The following is a 21,186-nucleotide window of genomic DNA, read 5'->3' on the forward strand; positions in this document are numbered from 1 at the left end:
ATTCTATGGGATTTAGGAGGTGTGTTTTTTCTGTGGTGAATCTTCCCCCATGAAATGATCTCTCCCCCAACCCCTGACTTACAGAAGGATCCAACTCTGCAGACCTTTAGACAGGTAGTCAAAACCTGGCTCTTTCTTCAGGTATTTGGGTACAGAAAAAATGGGGTTGCTCTCTGGAAGACTGCAATAAATTTGAGTGAATGGTTATTACTTTCTCATGACGACCTCAATTATGGAGTGTTTGACTGTCATTCCACTGGCAAAAGATAATCTATTGATGATTTCTTTAGGTTTTGTACTTCCATTTGAAGTACAATACAATACAATAGTAGAGTTGGAAGGGACCTTGGAGGCCTTCTAGTCCAACCCCCTGCCTAGGCAGGAAACCCTATACCGTTTCAGGCAAATGGCTATCCAACATCTTCTTAAAGACTTCCAGTGTTGGCGCATTCACAACTTCTGGAGGCAAGCTGTTCCACTGATTAATTGTTCTAACTGTCAGGAAATTTCTCCTCAGTTCTAAGTTGCTTCTCTCCTTGATTAGTTTCCACCCATTGCTTCTTGTTCTACCCTCAGGTGCCTTGGAGAATAGTTTGACTCCCTCTTCTTTGTGGCAACCCCTGAGATATTGGAACACTGCTATCATGTCTCCCCTAGTCCTTCTTTCTATTAAACTAGACATACCCAGTTCCTGCAACCGTTCTTCATATGTTTTAGTCTCCAGTCCCCTAATCATCTTGGTTGCTCTTCTCTGCACTCTTTCTAGAGTCTCCACATTTTTTTACATCGTGGCGACCAGAACTGAATGCAGTATTCCAAGTGTGGCCTCACCAAGGCATTATAAAGCGGCATCAACACTTCACGTGATCTTGATTCTATCCCTCTGTTGATGCAGCCTAGGACTGCGTTGGCTTTTTTGGCAGTCTATGACTTGAGCTGGGTCTGTTGTTGTTTTTATTAGAACTGAGTGATTTCTGCCAATGTCAGGGAATGGGATGAGTAACAATGATTTTAATCGGGCGGGCGGTTGGTAGAAATAATTTAATTTTAGCTGGGGAAAGTTTCCTTAATAATAATAATAATAATATATTTATTTCTTAGCCGCACCCTCTCCCGAAGGACTCGGGGCGGCGTACAACGAAACATTCGAAATAAATATGTAAACAAAACAAACATATAACAAAGGTACACTAAAACATACATACATACATAAGGAGGAGATCGATTGATAAAAACAATTAAAATACTATATTTAAAACCCCTAGAAATTAAATGTAATTAAAATACCCAGTTAAAAACCCGTCAGGAGCGATATGGTTAAATCAAAGTTGAGCCAGGCCAGCTGCTTGGAATAGGTGGGTCTTAAGCTTAATACGGAAGGAGCGGAGGTCAGAGGTATTCCTAATATCCGGAGGGAGGTCATTCCACAGGGCTGGGCCCGCCACAGAGAAGGCTCTACTCCTAGGCGCCACCCCACGACATTGTCTAGCGGACGGCACCTGGAGGAGCCCCTCTCTGTGCGAGCGAATTGGTCGCAGGGATGTATGGGGCAGAATACGATCCCGCAAGTAACTAGGTCCTAAGCCATGGAGCGCTTTAAAGATAGTTATCAAAACCTTGAAACGCACCCGATAGGCCACAGGAAGCCAGTGCAGCTCGCGCAGGAGCGGTGTCACGTGGGAGTACCTAGTACTCCCCATAATTACCCGCGCGGCTGCGTTCTGGACCAACTGCAGCCTCCGGGTGCATTTCAAGGGAAGCCCCATGTAGAGAGCGTTACAGTAGTCCAAGCGAGACGTCACCAGCGCATGAGTGACTGTGCGCAAGGCATCCCGGTCCAGTAGGGGGCGCAATTGGCGCACCAGGCGAACCTGGTGGAACGCCCCCCTTGCCACGGCTGTCACATGGTCATCCATGGACAGCCGGGCATCTAGGAGGACGCCCAAATTGCGCGCCCGCTCCACGGGGGCAAGATGGATGCCCCCAATGGCCAGTGATGGAATTAATTGGCTGAACCGGGGGGCTGGTACCCACAGCCACTCCGTCTTGGAAGGGTTGAGCTTGAGTCGGTTGTCATCCATCCAGATCCGTACGGCTTCCTTCATTTAAAAGCAGGTGGCGTGGAATTTTCCCTGATTTTTTTGTTAGCGAACAAGTGAAAAATACTTCACTGCTGTTTTAAATGGTGGCAATGTTGCAATCCAGATTGCCCTGTCTGCTCGTTTGCCATAAAATGAACCAATGACAGTCTGATTACCTATTTCTAGGTTTTTCAGGAACAGAAAAAAATCCCCATAAAAACTCACACTCTAACTTACGATTATAAACCCTTACAACAAAAAGGAATTGATTAATGGCAACCCTTCTCCAAAAACCACCCCCAAGGCTTTCCTCTGTCATGAGACGAAACATGGTAGGAGGGGAGTATGATGTGTCCTCTATTTAATTTTTCCTGCTGTTCCTATCGATGCCACTGCTTGCACTATATTTTACTCTTTGAATTCTGTGGGGGAAGAAATGAATGTAATGTTTAAATACAGAACATAAATCTTTTGTATCTAGCAGACAAATTAACCAGGAGGGAGTAGAATGATGTCATTGGTTCTGCAAAGTAACAAGCTAGAACAAGGAAACAGCATGTCAAATGTTGTGGATAAAGCTGTGGGCTGGGCGAGGAGACAGACAGACAGATTGTGAGTATGCCAAAGAGGGAGCCAGACAGAGAGGCAGACATATTCAGAGCTTAGTCACCCAATTATTGGGCAGACAATGTATCTGATAGACAGAATCTTTTTTTCTTTTTGTGAGGAAAAGAGCTCACAAAGTCTGAATAGGGAAAAAAGATGGGGAAATATATAAAACAAGAAGGAAGGAAGGAAGGAAGGAAGGAAGGAAGGAAGGAAGGAGGGAGGGAGGGAGGGAGGGAAGGAAGGAAGGATGGATGCTGTTCTTACGAGAAGCAGAAGTAGGCTATAATTCAGAAAGACTACCCCCAGACATTATTGTACAAGAACAGCTGGCCCATATTTATTTATTTAATATGCCCCCCCAAAATGCTGCTGGGCGGTGAACAAATTTAAAAAATAAAAACAATTAGAATAATGCAAAGATTTAAAATAAATAGCAGCTAAGAGTAAATCACCTGTCATATTGACATATATACGTAACAGTTTCAGTTTTTGAACTGGAATCATCTTTTATACAGGTGGGCCTTTAACATGCATGTTGATAGTTTAGACATAGGTTTTATATTAAGTTCATTTGTTTGCTATTTGGTGTATATTTTGCATTTCATTAGGATAATGTGGCAACATGCAGTCATATATTCTCTACAACAACCACCTTGTGATATATTTGGTCTAGCAGCAAGTCATTGAACCAAATATCTAATGAGTTCCTGTGGCTGAGGATAGATTTATATCTGTGTTCCCTTAATCTTAGTTTAACACTGTCACCACTATACTACCATGATGTCTGAGACTGTATAGCAATAGCACTTACTTATATACCACTTCACAGTGCTTTATAGCATTCTCTAAGCCAGGGGTGTCAAACTCGCAATGAAATGTTGTTGTCACATGACATATTGTGACCTTCTTCCCCCTCCCTTTGCTAAAATACAGGTGGGCATAGCCAGCGAATGACACATCCCACGGGCCACGACTTTGGCACCCTTGCTCTAAGTGAATTACAGCATCAGCATATTGCCCCCATATTGTCCTCATTTTACCAACCTCAAAAGGATAAAAGGCTGAGTTAACCTTGAGCCGGTGAGGATCGAACTGCTGGCAGTCAGCAGAATTAGCCTGCAGTACTGCATTCTAACCACTGTGCTACTACGGCTCCTGATATATTTAATTCATTTTACATTTTAGTCATTACTGTTATCCTCCCAAAGCTTTTTTGCATCATAAAGAAGAATAATTCAATAATATGAACATATACAGAGAAATAGCTATGTTATTTACATGTGATAGTTACTTGTAGATGATTAAGCGTGAGATGGTTGAATAGTATTTATTTACTTACTAGATTTATATTCTGAAATACTGCAAGAGCTCAAGGATCTGATTTTTCTTAAACAGCTCTTTTGTAATTAGTCACTCTATAAATGCAACTGTTTTGGAAAATCTGGTTAAAGTTCCATAAAATATAGGAGAACAAATATTAAATCATGGACAAACTTTAGAAAAAGAGAGATACATATGTAGTACTTTTCAAAGCATATATTGCAATGTTCAATGTTCTACTCCACCCCCTGTTCTTTGAAGCTTACTTAAAGGACAAGAACGAAAACACCAGCCAATATTTAAAAAAGAAAAAAAAGGAAGCGATTTCATGAATTACAAAAGAAAAACTGTTTTTCAGATTAAAGTATTGCCTTCCCATGGAAAGGTGAGATGTGTTTCCTGCTGATCACTTATGCTTGTAACTGTAGACTTGCACTTGTGCATAAATTTGTCATGACCTAGTGGAGAAGTTCAGCCTAGTCAGATTAGATCACTGTTTTTCAAGCTTGGCAATTTTAAGATGTGTGCTGGCAGGGGAATTCTGGGAGTAAGTCCATGCATTTTAAAGTTGCCAAGATCGAGAAAAAATGTTGATTTTCAAAGCCTCCTTCAACCATTACATTCAATAATTGTATGACTTTGGTGTTTGAGAATATAGTTTGACACTGTGGATAGCATTGTACAATTTATGACATATTTATTGCTTTAAAGAAAAAAATTTCAGGAACTAAAAGCTAAATAGCAGTAGCTTAAAATTTAAAACAAACATTAGACCAGTGGCCCCAACTTTTGGGCACCAGGAAGATGTTCCATGGAGAGAGATTTTCCCATGGACCGGAGGGGGCATAGTTTCAGTTGCTGAAAGTTGGATGGTTTCAGTTGCCCCCGGATGAGGCACCATTTGTTTGTGCAGGGCAGCACAGTCCAGTAATAGTCCATGGAGCAGGGGTTGGGGACCCCTGCACTAGGCTACATTTCATGCCTTTTGTTTTTCCAATTGTGGAAAAAGTAAGGCTTAGAAAAACAGTAGAAAATACCCCCCTGCCTTCCCTTTCCAACCCTGTCTCAATTTTCTTGATTTGTTTTTCCCCTTTAACATGCAAGAAGAAACATGGCCATTCTGGCACATCCTGTAAAAAAAACATTTTTAAGGCAAATATGTAGAAAAGATGTGGAGACTCTAGAAAGAGTGCAGAGAAGAGCAACAAAGATGATTAGGGGAGTGGAGACTAAAACATATGAAGAACGGTTGCAGGAACTGGGTATGTCTAGCTTAAGAGAAAGAAGGACTAGGGGAGACATGATAGCATTATTCCAATATCTCAGAGGTTGCCACAAAGAAGAGGGAGTCAAACTATTCTCCAAGGCACCTGAGGGTAGAACAAGAAGCAATGGGTGGAAACTAATCAAGGAGAGAAGCAACTTAAAATTGAGGAGAAATTTCCTGACAGTGGAACAGCTTGCCTCCAGAAGTTGTGAATGCCCCAAAGTCTTTGGAAGTCTTTAAAAAGATGTTGGCTAGCCATTTGTCTGAAATGGTATAGGGTTTCCTGCCCAGGCAGGGGGTTGGACTAGAAGACCTCCAAGATCCCTTCCAACTCTGCTGTTGTATTGTATTGTAAATATAATCACTAGACAGAAAGGGTTGACCATTCTGTAAATAGAAAAGGAAAAACACCCTCAAGTCTTAAGTCTAAGACATGTTAATGTACAGCTCTCGCATAATCTTATGAATAGAGTTTATGCAGAGATTGAAACTGCTGGAAATAATGCAAGTAAGACAATTCCATTTGGAATCAGTCTCTCTGAAATATATCCATCACTAAAACATTATTCAGTTGTGATGAAAAAAGATGTCTTACACCAGTCAATACTACATAGGGGGAAATGGGTCTCTGTACTGCAGCCCTTATTGTACAACTAAGCAATGTTTTGCAAATACAGCATATAAAAGGACTTTAAAAGTGGACTATTTTGCAAGTTTGCTACCACTGTTGCAGATTCCATGACATGAAACTTTATCAGTGTTACATACTTGATGGAGATTACTAAAAGGAAAGAAGGGAGACTTGCTGCTTTCATTGGACGGGATTAATCTAAGAGAGTTGTACAGTTCAGTTCTAAACATCTGGATCCAATCAAAAGATCATATCCTGGAAAGCACTCCATTGGCTTCCAGAAACAAACCTCTTGCGGAGAAGTTTACACAACTTTATTGTGTTAATGAGAAACTGTAGGAACCTGAACAGCCATTTTAAATCATTCAGACTTTGCATGCGGATTGTCTCTTTATGTGTGCACATCTATATCATTGTGCTAAATAAACTTTACGCTGCTTGTTAGCTTTGGAAGGTTTCTTTTCAATTACTTCTGAGGATTTAATGAAAGAATGGCAGCAATACAGCTTGGATTTTTACTTGTTCCGTTTTTTACATGCATCAGAATAGAAGCACAATATATTATGCAAGATGCTGAACTTGTGCATTATATAGATCGCCGAATTATGTCAATGGAGGTAAGTGCCATCCATACAGTTTGAATATATGTTGAATTGTTTTCTTTGTACGGGACTTATATTCCATCAGTTTTGGGGAAATCAACTGTTTTCATTTAAAATAAACTAGCTTTTTATGCAGAATTCCAAGTTTGACAAACTACCAAGCAGAGTCTTGTTTATGAAAGAAATTTAGGATTACTGCTGCTCCTAATAAATTTATTACCCTGTAAAATGTACACATCTGCAGTGGGTAAAATTCTGATAAAGCCTATCTAAATTTAAGTTCAATTAAAGATGATGGGAGAGAGTGCATGCTTGATCTAAAGTTGGCTAGATTATGTCTCAGATACTTGCTAATGATGATCGAAATGGAAGAGCAGTTTAGAAGTAGATATATTCTTAAAATATTCTTAATCTTTAGGAGCAGATCCATCTGGCTGTAAGATTAATCTTAATCTTATGTCCATCTGGACATAAGATCAAATGCCACAAATATTCCAGGTGCTCCTTAAACAGGAATTAAAAATCTCTACTTTTAGTCATCTGGAGGTTCAGTGTAAGTAAATAATATTGAAATGTCTACATTTATTTCTGGAATATAAATACCAGATATTTCCTAAAATAATTCTACGAATCGGCCAAATTGCTGAACATAAAACAACACTTTCATTAAAACCGGCAATTTTACACGCCATTTAGAATACTAATTTTATGAATATGTCTGTGCTGTCAGGAATTTTCTGGGCCACACAGTTCCTCACTATTAGCCACAGTTAAATTTGGAAGACTGTGAATAAGCAATATCCAGAATGTCTGGATTTGCAAATGTTTATGTTATATGTGGTTAAATTATATGTGCAATTAAACCATGTGCTCTTGTATTCAACAGCTCTTATCCTAGGTTTGCCTCTTATCACAGGCAAATTTATGACTCCTCTATAGTAAACTTCATTCAAACCAGCCCAATCCAAACAGAAAGTCAAGGGATTGCAGTGTAACTACTGCTGTGACAGCTGTCCTTTCCTTGTGTTCCCCCCCCCCCCCGGCTTTTGAGAAGCCAGTGTTCTGTGAATAGTTTATGAACTGTGACTATATGGTCATTTTATAAAGCAAAATCATCTAGTGTAGGTGGTTGTGCATTGAACAGAGGAGGCGGGAAACCCAGATTTTTTCCTGGTACTGTGTCTAAAAGATTCACAGCTGCCTGACACAGTGTGTTATTTTCATGCCAGAAAAAAAAAAGTTCATGCCTCAAGAGGCTAGCCTTTGACTCAGTCAACCTGAACAAATATCAATTTATCTCAAATCTTACCTTTCTGGAGGAGGTTGTTGAAAAAGGAGTGAGAAAGTGGTAAATGAACTATCTCTGTGGATGATAAGGTATAAAAGATTTAAAGGAATCTGGGCTAAAGTGTCTGAGAGCAAATGCATCTTAATTAATTACTCAACTTCCTAGTTTCATTTGAGCCAATCCATAGCCCTGCTGGGGGAGGTAACCATTGACTAGGTACCATATTTTTCAGAGTATAAGACACATTGGAGTATAAGACACACCGAGGTTTTGAAGAGGCAATTTTTTTTAAAAAGCAGGTAGGTAGATAGAGGGAGAGAGAGGGGGAGAGAGAGAAATACAGTAGGGAGGTAAGAAGAGAGAGAGTAGGTAGGTAGGTAGGTAGGTAGGGAGATAGGTAGGTAGGGAGAGGGAGGTAGGGAGAGAGAGTGAGTAGGTAGGTTGGTAGATACGGGGAGAGAGAGAGAGAGAGAGAGAGAGAGAGAGAGAGAGAGAGAGAGAGAGAGAGAGAGAGAAATACAGTAGGTAGGTGGGGAGAGAGAGAGAGAGGGTAGGTAGGTAGATAGAGGGATAGAGAGGGAGAGAAACAGAGAAATACAGTAGGTAGGTAGGGAAAGAGAGAGTAGGTAGGTAGGTAGGTAGGTAGGTAGGTAGGTAGGTAGAGGGAGGGAGGGAGGGAGGGAGGGAGAGAGAGAAATACAGTAGGTAGGTAGGGAGAGAGAGTAGGTAGGTAGGTAGATAGAGGGAGAGAGAGAGAAATACAGTAGATAGGTAGGGGGAGAGAGAGAGAGTAGGTAGGTAGGTAGGTAGGTAGGTAGGTAGGTAGGTAGGTAGGTAGGTAGGTAGAGGGATAGAGAGAGAGAAAGAGAAATACAGGAGGGAGGGAGAGTAGGTAGATAGATAGAGGGAGAGAGATAGATAGGGAGAGAGAGAGTAAGTAGGTAGGTAGGTATGTAGATGGAGGGAGAGAGAGAGAGAAATACAGTAGCTAGGTGGGTGGGTGGGATAGAGCGAGAGAGAGAAATACAGTAGGGAGGGAGGGAGAGAGAGAGAGTAGGTAGGTAGGGGGAGAGAGAGAGAGAGAGAGAAATACAGTAGGTAGGTAGGGAGAAAGAGAGAGAGTAGGTAGGTAGGTAGGTAGGTAGGTAGGTAGGTAGGTAGGTAGGTAGGTAGATGTTTCCAGGTGTATTTATCAATGTTCTGGAGAAGGAAATCGCTGACAACCTGCAGCACCTAAGACTTTGTTTCTGCTGGCACAACACTTGATCAATCTAATTCTCATCAAGCACTCTAACTAAAGAGTTTTCTAAAAGGAAAAAAAAGTTTTTGCACTCTGCAAACCTCCCCAAAACAGCCCGTTTTTCGTGAAAATTGGTCTGTTTTTTGTCAAAGAAATTGCATGCATAGCCTTATAGAGGTTTATAGAGTGCTGCTGGGGGGGGACAAAAACGGCCCATTTTTTGCTCATTTCTGCCCTCCCCAGCCCTCAGGAGTTCTTTGAAAGCCTCCTTAAGGGTATGCATGGCCATTTTTGTGAAGGGGGCAGGGCTTCGGGAGGCAAAAAAAATTCTGTGTTCGATGTATAAGACACACCCAGATTTTCAGCCTCTTTTTTGAGGAAAAAAAGGTGCGACTTATACTCTGAAAAATACGGTATTTGTTGCTGAAATCAAATGTGCAAAATTATTCTTTTGTAGATCAGCCTTCCTATTTGCCATGTTTCTCGGGAGTGACAGAATGTGCAATCCTAACATGGAATTATATTCACCTGTGAAATATTAAATTACAGTGAAAAAACTATGTTCTCATAACCCCTTCTTCCATGAATTCACAGCCATCTAAATACTTTCATGTGGTATTTGTTTTCACTTATAAATAAATGCTCACATAGGTTCAAGCTCTGTACTCCCATTTTCAATACAGAGATAGCTTGGGTTTCCACCACCACCATCCCTCAAATTGTCTACAGAAGACTTGCAAACTCATCATTCCCAAGAAAGATTCTCAGATGCCTTTCTTTCTTTCCCTCCCTTTTCCAGCTGTGCAGCATCTGGATCAGCAGGGGTCCTCACTGCTATCCCTTGCCAGAACAACTCCTATTTTTACAACTTCCTAAAAGAAAAGTGCCGGATTAAGGCTCACTGGTGCTCTAAGCACTGACAAATCTTGGTGCCCCCCTCTTTTCTACATACTGTACAAATCTTCATTGGTTTTTTTTTTCCTTTCTCAATTTTGTGGTGCCCCCTTTGGCCTGGTGCCCTAACCACAGGCTTAGTCTGCTTAATGGTTAATACACCATTGTGCCCAGCATCCTTTAAGCCCCAAAATGGGAAAGTGATCCCTTTCAAAAATAAAAATAAAACAATGACTTGTTTTAATTGTATATTTAAATGTCCACTTCAACATCAAGTACTGGGCTTAAGTATCTGTTTTATGTAAATATGAAAAATTCAGTATCATGCAGGTACATTCAGGAACACTCAGGATCCCCTGAGTTTCCCCCAATGTATTATCAGTTTGTTTTGAATGCAATATTGGGATTTAGAGATCAGATGACAAAATGAATGACTCTGAGGAAAGGAGAAGTATTTCATCAAATTGTGTGAAATCTGATCTGAGGAAATCTCAACTGAATGTCCAGCAATTTCTGAAGTGTTTTTGTATTCAGAAAACCTTCTGTGGTTGCCTTGTAATTTCTCAGTGGGACTTTCTGCATCTCCATCCTCTGTTCTTCTGCACTTTAGAGTTTGTTCCCTTCATGTTGATCTGGAAGTAATGAAAGGGGTAGACTAAGCAGAAATTAAAATTATTGAGGATAGAAGAGCATTACATGAATTCAATTGAAATGGAAGAAGATAATTATATTCCCGTAAGCCACTTGGATGTGGGAAGGCTCAGTGGGTAAGACGCTGAGCTTGTTGATCAGAAAGGTAGGCAGTTCAGCGGTTCGAATCCCTAGCACCATGTAACAGAGTGAGCTCCTGTTATTTGTCCCAGCTTCTGCCAACCTAGCAGTTTGAAAGCACGTAAAAATGCAAGTAGAAAAATGGGGACAACCTTTGGTGGGAAGGTAACAGCGTTCCATGTACCTTCGACATTTAATTAGGCTGGCCACATGACCACGGAGATGTCTTCGGACAGCGCTGGCTCTTCGGCTTTAAAATGGAGATGAGCACCGCCCCCTAGAGTCGGGAACGACTAGCACATACGTGCAGGGAAAAGCTTTAGCTTTACCTTTTTAAGCCACCTGGAATCACTGTAAGTGAATTGGGTGGCCATGTAAATTTCTTTAATGAAATTTTAAAAAATTGCATAACTTTAGGGGTGTGTACATTATAAAAATCATTCAGAATTGTTTCAGACTTGTGTGAACAAGAATAGCTCTGAATTACTCAATGCAGACATACCTTTTTTCAGACTTCAGATCACTAAAAGACATAGCATTTTAATGCAATTTTTAAAGCAGCTGCATCATTTAATAAGTTCATGCTGTAGCTTGAACAAAGATATGCCTTCTGTAACAAACAGGAGATGCTACAGTCATGCAAGTATTAAGTCCTTTGAAATATTGGTTGAACCATCCACAGCTCTAGTAAACATTTAGTTTGGAGCCAACACTTAAACTGATTATTGCTGTGTTCTAATTAAAGAACCGACTGAACAAATGCAATCAAGATATAACTGATTATGTAGAAGAATTCCGGCAGTTTTCAAAGAAGCTGATGTCACATCTAGAAGGCCTCAACGTTCTAAAGACTGTGCTGAAGAATGATGTAGACCATTTGCTAACAAGAGTGGAAAGAGCTCAGAGAGACATTGACTACTTTGAATCTGCAAAGGAATCCCCCAGCCCATGTGTGGACATTGATGAAGAACTTTTGGAGCAGCAGTTAATAGAAGAACAAGAGTCCAAGACAAAGATCAAGCTCATGCTGAATGCAAGTAAGGGCAGTCTACTCATAATATTGAAAATGCAGACTTATGGTTTTATAGTTGCATGCAATGTACACATACTCCTTGTCAGAGTTTGTTGCAGAAATCACATCCAGAAAGCACACAGAGATAACTGATTCAGCAGGATGCATTAATTTGTTAATATACATAATAACACATGAATAAATGTACAGTACCAACAGTGGATTCTCCAATATGGTAGTAGTTACAGGCAAAACCCAGGCAGAGGAGAGAACAGTTTTGTTTCAGTTCAGAGTTGCAGAGAGACTAGTTTCAGTTTTAGAGCTGAGCACAGAGCTAAGCCATGCCCAGACTTCTTGCTTAAGTTTCTGTTTTTCAAACAAGCCCCATTGGCTGACCTGTTACCATGCCTATTCATTGGCTGACCTTGTTACCATGTCTATTCATTGGCTGACCTTGTTACCATGTCTCTGGCGTTTCATGAATATTCTGACATTCCTTAACTTGTAACCATAGTTGGACCAGAATTTCCATTACTTAAGCAAGTTAAGTGAATTGTGCCCAATTGTACAACTTTACAAATTTTGCACAGTTATCAAAGCGGTCATTAAGTAAATCATGAAATTGTTAAGTGAATTGAGCTTCCCCCATTGACTTCTTGTCGGAAACCAGCTGGAAATGTTGCAGGTGGTGATGATCACATGACCCCAGGATGCTGCAAAACTTCGTAAATACATGGCAGTTTGCTAAACGCCTGAATTTTGATCATGGGATCATAGAAATGTGCAATGGTGGTAAGTGTAAGCATTGGTTGTAAGTCAATTTTTTCAGTGCTGTTGTAACTTCCAATGATCACTAAATCCAAGGTTGTAAGTCGAGGACTTCCTGTTTTTCAGGAGTGATACTTACTACATGCCTAAAATCAATTTCATGAAAAATAATGGCAAGCAGTCTCACACAGTGTTTTAAGAACTCTGGCTACTCTTAGCATGATACTATACTGTCCACAAATTGGCATATAAAATCATCTGCGGAGATGAAAATTTTTCCAATGCCTTCACTCCTGAATGTTCAAGACTGAATTTGCTAATATATTCATTCTAACATTCCTTGATGGCTAAGTTAAAGTTAGAAAATTAAAATGAATAAAATAAGTCACAAACAAGGGCAAAAAAAATTATTGTCAAACATTTGGCAACAATAAGAAAGGTGGGTGGGTGGGAATGTAATGGAAACAATAAAAATAAACATACATAAAGAAATTTTCCTTCCCGAATATATCTTTAGTATCTTAAGCTGAATTAACAAACATCTGATAGAGCCTTATAATTAATGTCATCTAACAAGAAATGTCTACACTAAATTATCTGGCCATTATTAATATTTATATTAAATTAAGTACATCATGATGCTACCAATGATGTAACAAAAATTACAGGATACAGAGTTTCTTTCTGAAAAAACACCCCTTAATTTCATTTTTGAAATAATATAATACCGAAGCACCATCCTTCTCTAAACTCTGATGCAACCAAAATCTGAAGCCCCACAATTTCACGACTAACAAGGTAATTTTTCTGGCTCAGATTTAAGTCCTACAGTTTTGAACGAATTTATTTTCTGATTTCAATTCAGACTGTAGCTTAAGCTATTGAACTTAAAATTGCTATATTATTTTGACAGGTCTTTTTAAACTAGAATTCTTTTTGCGGCAAAGACAAATTTCTCTACTTTTTCTATTTTCCACCCAAATTTGTCTTAGTGGATTTAGACAAATGTTGGCTAAATTAGACATTTGTCTAAATCCACTAAGAAAATGTTGCCATGTAACTTAATATGATTTTAGGGGTGCCAATATAGAAAGGTCCATTTTATGCTTCTCACTAACTATAAAAGGGATGCTTTAAAATGTAAATCTGAATTAGTTTTTCTCTTTTGATTAATGCTCAGATTAAAATGAAGCTTTCAGAATTAGCAATAAGCCCTCAAAACCACCAATGCAATAATACGCAATGTAACGGGGGGGGGGGGGTTCCTGCTTCTTCTACTGCCACTGAGGGATGTGCCAGTTCGCTCAGGGACATGATTCACACGCTCACACTATGCGCCCATGTGCAGCAGTAAAAAAACAAGATGGCAGCCCCATGGTGCCACCGATACAACCAGTTCAGGGGCATGGCACAGTGGTTGGTTCCAGGTCCCGTTGCAACTGGTATGGTGCAACGGGCCCTGGCGTCCCCCACATGCATGTGTCCTTACCTCCATGCGCCTCCGCAACACTCCAGCTGCTCGGCAGAGCATCGCGAAGATGCCGTACACTCAGTGTGCAGAAGCACTGAAGAGCTCAAATACAGGTAAGGAGCTCAGGCAGGCGGGTAGGCCCTCCGGAGCACAGTACCAGAATGGTACCCAGTACTCCCGGCAGGCACCAGTACACCTCTAGTGGGGCGTACCGCCTGCAACCCACCACTGGCGTGGCGGGCCGAGTTACTACCTACTTGGCCAAACCGGTCCGAACTTGTAGGAGCCCATTTCTGCAATGTAAGAATAAAATATATTTAGAATATGTTCATATCTGTGAAGAAACTTTAATGACAAATCTCCTGTTTTGTGAAACATACATTCACAAATATGTCTTCTGTGCAAAACATACAGGCCAAAATCGCACCAATCTCTTTTATTTATCTTTTAAATATATTTGTGTACAGCTCCCAAGACTTCTAGAAATGTATATTAATAGAATTAAAAGCATATGCAACTAATCAAATTATAATAAAACACATAACCAACGTGACCTTCCCCAGCAAAAATAATGCAAACAGTACAGTCATCTTATAATCAAAATCGAGCTAGAAACACCTTTAAAACGGCATTATCTTAACAGTTTTGCAACGTCTCAACAGAAATATATTTCCAAAGCGATGTGTTCCACAGACTGGGGGCCAACACAATCTTCGGGACAATGTCTCCATTTTTGCAGGTTCGAACCCCCAATCTCCTTTCCCTGACTTCACGTTACAGATTTAGATTGTACCATCTGTTAATCCAATTCTTTCTGATGAGAGTTACTTTGCAGGCGCAAAATTTATCTTGCAGGCTGATCAGAAAACACTCCTCTGTTGTGACCGTTTCCAAGCCTCAGACTGACAGACTGAAGGACTGCGCCAAAAACAAAACAAAAAATGTCTTGAGCCACCAGTTTCGATCCAGGATCCTTTATTTTGAATGTTGTGGTGGAGTGCAAGTGTTGTTTGTCCTCTTTTGAAATGAAGCATTAACCATTAGTCACGTCTCAAACCTAAGCCTAAACCATTGGGATCCAGCAACATAGCTCTCCTTATACGGAATGGAAACATTTCCATTCTTTTCCATTAATCTGGATCAATCTTTTAACCAGGATGGTAGTTACATGACAGAGGCTGTTTTGTTTTCTACTAACTACAGCATCCTTCCGGAAGGGCTTGTTTACTATGAGTGCAGTTCGTGTTTGTGGGTGTGTTTGTTTAAATGGCCTTTTTCTCTCTATAAATAGCCTTTGGCAATCTAGTGGTCTGTATGTCTAAATCATAACGTAAGTACATTGTAATCAACCAAACAAAATATGGCTCTAACAAAAATATATCTGTGTCCTGGAATCCAGCAAGGTTTTAACGAACCTTCTGTCTTATCAAATGGCATGCATTGTTCACTTAATAGGAAAAGAGGGTCTTGTTTTTTTCAGAGCTACTCTAATGTCAAGTCAGAGTTGAGGATTATTTACATGGACTTTTCTTCATTCTCTTCTTTCTTGAGTTCAGAACAATGCCTTACTATTATTTTCCTCAAAGAGTATATGTGTTTGTGTGTGTGTGTGTGTGTGTGTGTGTGTGTGTGTCTATCTGTCTGTCTCTGTCTTTATTTGCTTGCTATGTGTGATATACACAGGATATATAGCTGAATTTGTAACTAACTATACTATAAAGGTATATAAATTTGAATGCATTAGGTCTCAAATTCTGCTTCTGATACCTCATATTTTTTTAGAAAAAATCAAAAAGATCCATTTTATAAGTGCAAATTTGAGAACTATATAACGTGTGTGTGTGTTTTATATTAAGATAGGCTCCGTAGTCTGACTATATGACTGCTTTTGTGCCTTTTTTTAACAATATGAATACCAACACAACTTGAAGAATTTTCTGACTCATTACTTTTCAACAAAAATAAGATAACAGGATTACTATACTAAATGAACTATGCTGAGAGGAAACAGAGACTAAATATATTTATTTAATGAAATTACGCTTAAAGGATTTATACTGTACTTTCAGTCTTAAATGGTTCCCTGAGTAACTTACTAAATAAATAAAAGAAAGAAAGTTTCTATTCTTAGACTATCTTAAAAAGACTCAGTTCAAAGGGAAAGTAAAATAAAGACAGAGTGGAAAAACAAGAACATTCAGGCTCCCAGGTGTGAATATTTGATGGCTTCTTATGAAATATGTAAATTATATAAGGATAGCATACAACTTTGCAACCTCAAGAGTTACTCTTCATGTTATTTAGTCCCAGTGGCCTCTGAGGGAAGGGATCGTAGCCCAACTAGGAACAGCAAAGAAGAGACAGCCTGTAAAATAACATGTTAGCTATTTTTAATGTGCAAAAATGAAAAAAATATAGCAATAGCACTTACACTTATATACCACTTCACAGTGCTTCACAGCCTTCTCTAAGCAGTTTACAGAGTCAGCGTATTGCCTCCAACTATCTGGCTCCTCGTTTTACCGACATTGGAAGGATGGAAGGTAGAGTCAACCTTAAGCCTGGTGAGATCCGAACTGTCAATCTGTTGGCAATCGGCAGTCAGCAGAATTAGCCTGCAATACTGCATTCTAAGTATTGCACCATCACAGCTCAATGAATGATGGCAACTAAACAACCAAAGTTGTGACCAGCCTATGCTCCCTTCCTTCATTTGTGTTTGTTCATGTAAATGGCAGAGGTGGGTTCCTACCAGTTCGGCCCGATTCGGCTGGGTTGGTAGTAACTTGGCCTGCCTCGCCCCCGAACTGGTTCTATTGGCGGTGCCATAGGCGCCCCCATCTTGTTTTTTGCTTCTGTGCATGTGCAGAAGCATTTTTTTTTACTACTGCGTATGTGCACACCCAAAGCATGTCCCTGAGTGAATCAGCAGTAGCAGAAGCCAGAACCCACCCCTGGTAAGTGGGTAAGTTGAGATACTACATCAGAGTACTGTTTGTTGTTTGTTTGATTTATTTATTTATTTATTTATTTAAACTTATTAGTCGCCCCCTCTCCCCACAGGGACTCGGGGCGACGTACACAAGCAACAATCAGCACAATGTCATACAGAGGAGGTAAAAAATAAATAAATAATTACAATACTCAAAAAGGTTAAAACCCCAATAACATTAATAGTTTAAAAACTAAAATTAACAATTAAAAAATGACCTAGGGGTGGAAAAGTTGTTGAGTTATGCCAGGCCGGCTAGCCGAAACAGATGGGTCTTCAGTTTACTGCGGAAGGAGCGGAGATCGGTTGTTGTCCTAATGTCTGGGGGGAGGTCGTTCCAAAGGGTAGGGCCCGCCACAGAGAAGGACCTACTCCTGGGCACCGCCCTCTGACAATCTCTAGAGGATGGCACCCGGAGGAGACCCTCTCTGTGTGAGCGAATGGGCCGCAGGGATGTATGGGGCAGGACACGATCCCGCAGGTAACTAGGCCCTATGCCATGGAGCGCTTTGAAGATGGTAACTAACTCCTTGAAGCGCACCCGGTAGGCCACAGGCCACAGATTTATTGATATGCGGCAGATAGGTGACTGGGCAGTTTACAGAACATAAAACAATAACTAGAAAAGCAATTACATTTATTAAAACTTTTAAATTTTGTTGATGGCCTATTGTTTTATCTTTTTTTAAGGCTGCAACGACATGATCACAGGCTTCAAATCTCTAAAGATAGTCAAAAAGTCTGGAGATGCAATTGGCTCCTGGTTGAAAGACCCTGGCAAGAATTACCAAAAGATTTACTTCTTCACCGGAACAAAGAACAAAATTGTTATGGAATTTGCAAATATTCGATCTTTTGCAGAAAGTGGTGAGAAACAGCCGGCTCGTAGAGTTGCACTACCATTTCCCTGGCAAGGAACAGGCCATGCTATATATAATGGATTTCTGTTTTATCATAAATATGGCTCCTTAAATGAGATAATTAAGTTTGATATTCAGAACAGAAATGCAACTGATCAGATGCTGTTGTCGGGTGCTGGTGAAATGCCTGCCTACGAACTTCACCCTTCTACTAAAATAGACTTAGCTGTGGATGAACTAGGATTATGGGCAATCCATGCAGAACCAGATACTGCCGGAAAGCTTGTGATTACTAAAATCAACCATGAAACCATGACGGTGGAATATACATGGGATACATCCTGCAGAAGCCAGAATGCAGAAGCTGCTTTCATGATGTGTGGTGCTCTCTATGTTGTATACAACCCACCAGGGCGTGGCTTCTCTCAAATAGAATGCATTTATGACACCTTGGGTGTCATCAGTCCATATGAAAACATAGCACTTCGTTTCCCCAAACGCCAGTCAAATCATGCTATGGTTCATTATAATCACAGAGACAAACAACTGTTTGCCTGGGATGATGGTTCTCAGGTCATTTACAAGCTCATGACAAGTCAAAAAAGCTAAAAAAAGATCAGAATGTGCTCCATACCTGCCTAACAACAACAACTTCTTTCTTTCTTTCCTTTTTCTTTTCTTCTTCTTCCCTTTCTCCCCCTCTGCCGCCTCCTCCTCCTCCTCCTCCTCCTCCTCTTCTCCTTCTCCTTCTCCTTCTCTCCCTCCTCCTGCCCCCTGCCCCTCTCCCTAAAGTTTATGGGATAGTTTATAATTTGTTGTGTTTGTAAGAAGTTGTCTCAGCCCTTTCTGAGACCTAGCTGTTGAGTTAAAGAAAAGGTTACTTACTTCATACAGAAAAGAGTTGTCTTTTCAGTGCAACACCGTGGATTACTTCATATCAGGATGTAAGACTGTTTACTGCTAAAAAAAATGTGGGTGTCTTCAGAGAAAAATGAGTAAAGAAACAAGAAGTATCATTGTTTTTCAATTCTAGGAATCGAGAGAGAGAAGAGAGGAGTACCTGAACTTTTATTCAAATGTAAAATATAGGATGTTTGATTTTATAGCATCCTTTATTTTTCTGTTTGCTTCTGTTTACAGGATTTTCTTCTCGTCGTCACCAAGATCTTCTCTGCTCTTCCCAAACTACCATATTTTTGGAGTATAAGATGCACCTCGCCCCCCCCCAAAAGAGGGTGAAAATGTTGGCGCATCTTATACACCAAATACAGCCTCCCAAAGCCCTGCCCCCGCATCCCATTTTTGCAAAAGATGGACTGTTTTTCTCAAAAAACGGAGGCGTTTTTCGCAAAAATGAAAGGGCTTTTGCCTTCCTTCAGCCCCCAACAGTACTCTGCAAGCATCAGCAGGGCTAGAGCAAGGCAAAAATGCCCGTTTTTTGCAAAAAAATGGGCAGTTCTTCACAAAAATGGGACATTTTTGCCTTACCCCAGCCCGGCTGAAGCCTGCAGGGCGTTGCTGGGGGCTGAGGGAAGGCAAAACCTTTTTTTTCCTTACTTACATCTTCAAAATCTTGGTGCATCTTATACACCAGCGCATCTTGTAGTCCGAAAAATACAGTACTTTAACTGGACCAATTCTTTTTTCTAATTTCATTTTTCTTTCTTTGACTTATTGTCCCCAAGTTCTTCCTTTCTTCTTTTGCTTAGGAAATATATTTGGGGTAGAATACTGCAACCTCTATGTTTATATTAGTATTCTTGACAGGGGGAAGATCTAACCCAGGGGTGTCCAAACTTGGGAACTTTAAGACTTGTGGACTTCAACTCCACATGGCTGGGGAATTCTGGGAGTTGAAGTCCACAAGTCTTAAAGTTCCCAAGTTTGGACACCCCTGATCTAACCTGAGCAAGGATGAATAAGTCAGTGAGTGCATAGCTTTATTAGAAAAGGAGATTTATTTTAGGAAATGCTTGATAGGGACAGCAAAGCCTAACACTTAGCTTGCTACACCACGCAGAGAAAGGAGGCAAAGATGAGCAAACTCAGAGGCAGGCAGAGGGACAAATATTTTGCTTTCTATACACATCTTATTTCCCTTTGAGGTCAGTAGATTGTGAGGCATTGAAGAGTTAGTCTCAATTCTAATGAAAAAGCATATGTTCCAAATGAAAGATCTTCTCTCTATGCTCAACTTTTTTCAAGAAAAGCTTGAAGGTTATGTCCGAGACCTCTATACAAAAAGTGTAGATTATGTTGAGGAAGATGTTTCTGTGTTTTTTCCACTTTTCTTGCATTTGCTTTGTTGGATGATCTATGCAATGAAAATTAATTAGCAAATATTAATAAATACTTTGCTGGGTATATTATAATATTGTCCAACTGTCAACTTATAAAGCATTTATATGTCTGTTATCAAGTTGCCATGGTGAGGAAAGGGGGGAGCGCATTCTCCACATACCTTCGGCTAGAGTCGGATCTCAGATTACTACAGCAGGCTTGTGAGGTGTGCACCTCTTTGGAGAATGTGATTTATGACTCAGACTGAGGGGAGGGAAGAAACGGGGGCAAAGTTCAGCGATAATTTAAATAAGGCCAGATCTGATTGCAATGGGACTGCCGTGGTGTTACTAATAAATGACTGGTTTTCTTTTGAAACTTGGTTCGAGGCACATGAATTAATTAGGGCATCTTTCGGAAACCTGACAGACAATCTTGGGCATAGCACCATATCTACAATTTCTTCATTGGTAGAGGTCCCACAAGTTATCACATAGCTTTATACCATTTACACTTATGTTTTGCACTTGTTTGAGGTTAAGGTACAGCTGGTTATATTAAGGACCACTTAAAAATGATTCTGACATACTATAAAGGTATCTAGAGATAACCTTTTAAGTTCCCATCCTTTGGATGTGAGGAAGTTGTATACCGAAAGACAGGTCCCTTTTGCAAAACTCTGATTCTTTGGAGCATCTTACTCCTAGAGGTAAGTCCCATCATTACAATTCTCAAAGCTGTGAAAAACCAGCCTTCAAAACTTCATGATGAGTGGGCAGTCACTGTTTCTTCTTTGATACATCTGGAAGTAGGAGATGTCATTTTACCTTGTGGGAGTTCCAATGTTTTATTACATGGCTTGTTTTCATGATTTTGTTTCTATATATCACCCAGGATCTATCTCTTGAGGACATAAATATAGTAATATAATGAATTAAAATTAGCACACATGAGTCCCACAAACTTAAGCGTGCCTGAATTTAAATTTCAATAAGAAACAATACACACTAAGACAACCAAAATGTTACTGGGGAAAGAGATAAGGAGAGAAATAAATGCCCACATTTTGCTTCTGCTAAACAACCACACTTCAAAACATT

The 21,186-nt window shown here is 40.1% G+C and overlaps 1 protein-coding gene across 1 annotated transcript; it reads left to right on the forward strand.

Annotated features, from left to right (window-relative positions):
• The first annotated feature begins 6,254 nt into the window (after window positions 1–6,254).
• On the forward strand, window positions 6,255–20,591 carry OLFML1 (olfactomedin like 1). Its single transcript, XM_081938432.1, has 3 exons — window positions 6,255–6,525; window positions 11,449–11,740; window positions 17,637–20,591. Exons 1-3 carry the CDS (start codon window positions 6,400–6,402, stop codon window positions 18,413–18,415), a joined length of 1,197 nt encoding a protein of 398 aa, XP_081794558.1. The 5' UTR covers window positions 6,255–6,399; the 3' UTR covers window positions 18,416–20,591.
• The last annotated feature ends 595 nt before the right edge of the window (window positions 20,592–21,186 follow it).

This window comes from Natrix helvetica (genome assembly GCF_964273705.1).
Source record: "Natrix helvetica genome assembly, chromosome: 1".
Lineage (NCBI taxonomy): Eukaryota > Metazoa > Chordata > Lepidosauria > Squamata > Natricidae > Natrix > Natrix helvetica.

Excerpts from the sequence above, each read along its gene's own strand:
- OLFML1 (XM_081938432.1), top strand. The coding sequence starts at position 6,400 with ATGGCAGCAATACAGCTTGGATTTTTACTTGTTCCGTTTTTTACATGC. Across the intron at positions 6,526-11,448 it reads GCCGAATTATGTCAATGGAG|AACCGACTGAACAAATGCAA; the intron begins GTAAGTGCCATC and ends TTCTAATTAAAG. Across the intron at positions 11,741-17,636 it reads CAAGCTCATGCTGAATGCAA|GCTGCAACGACATGATCACA; the intron begins GTAAGGGCAGTC and ends TCTTTTTTTAAG.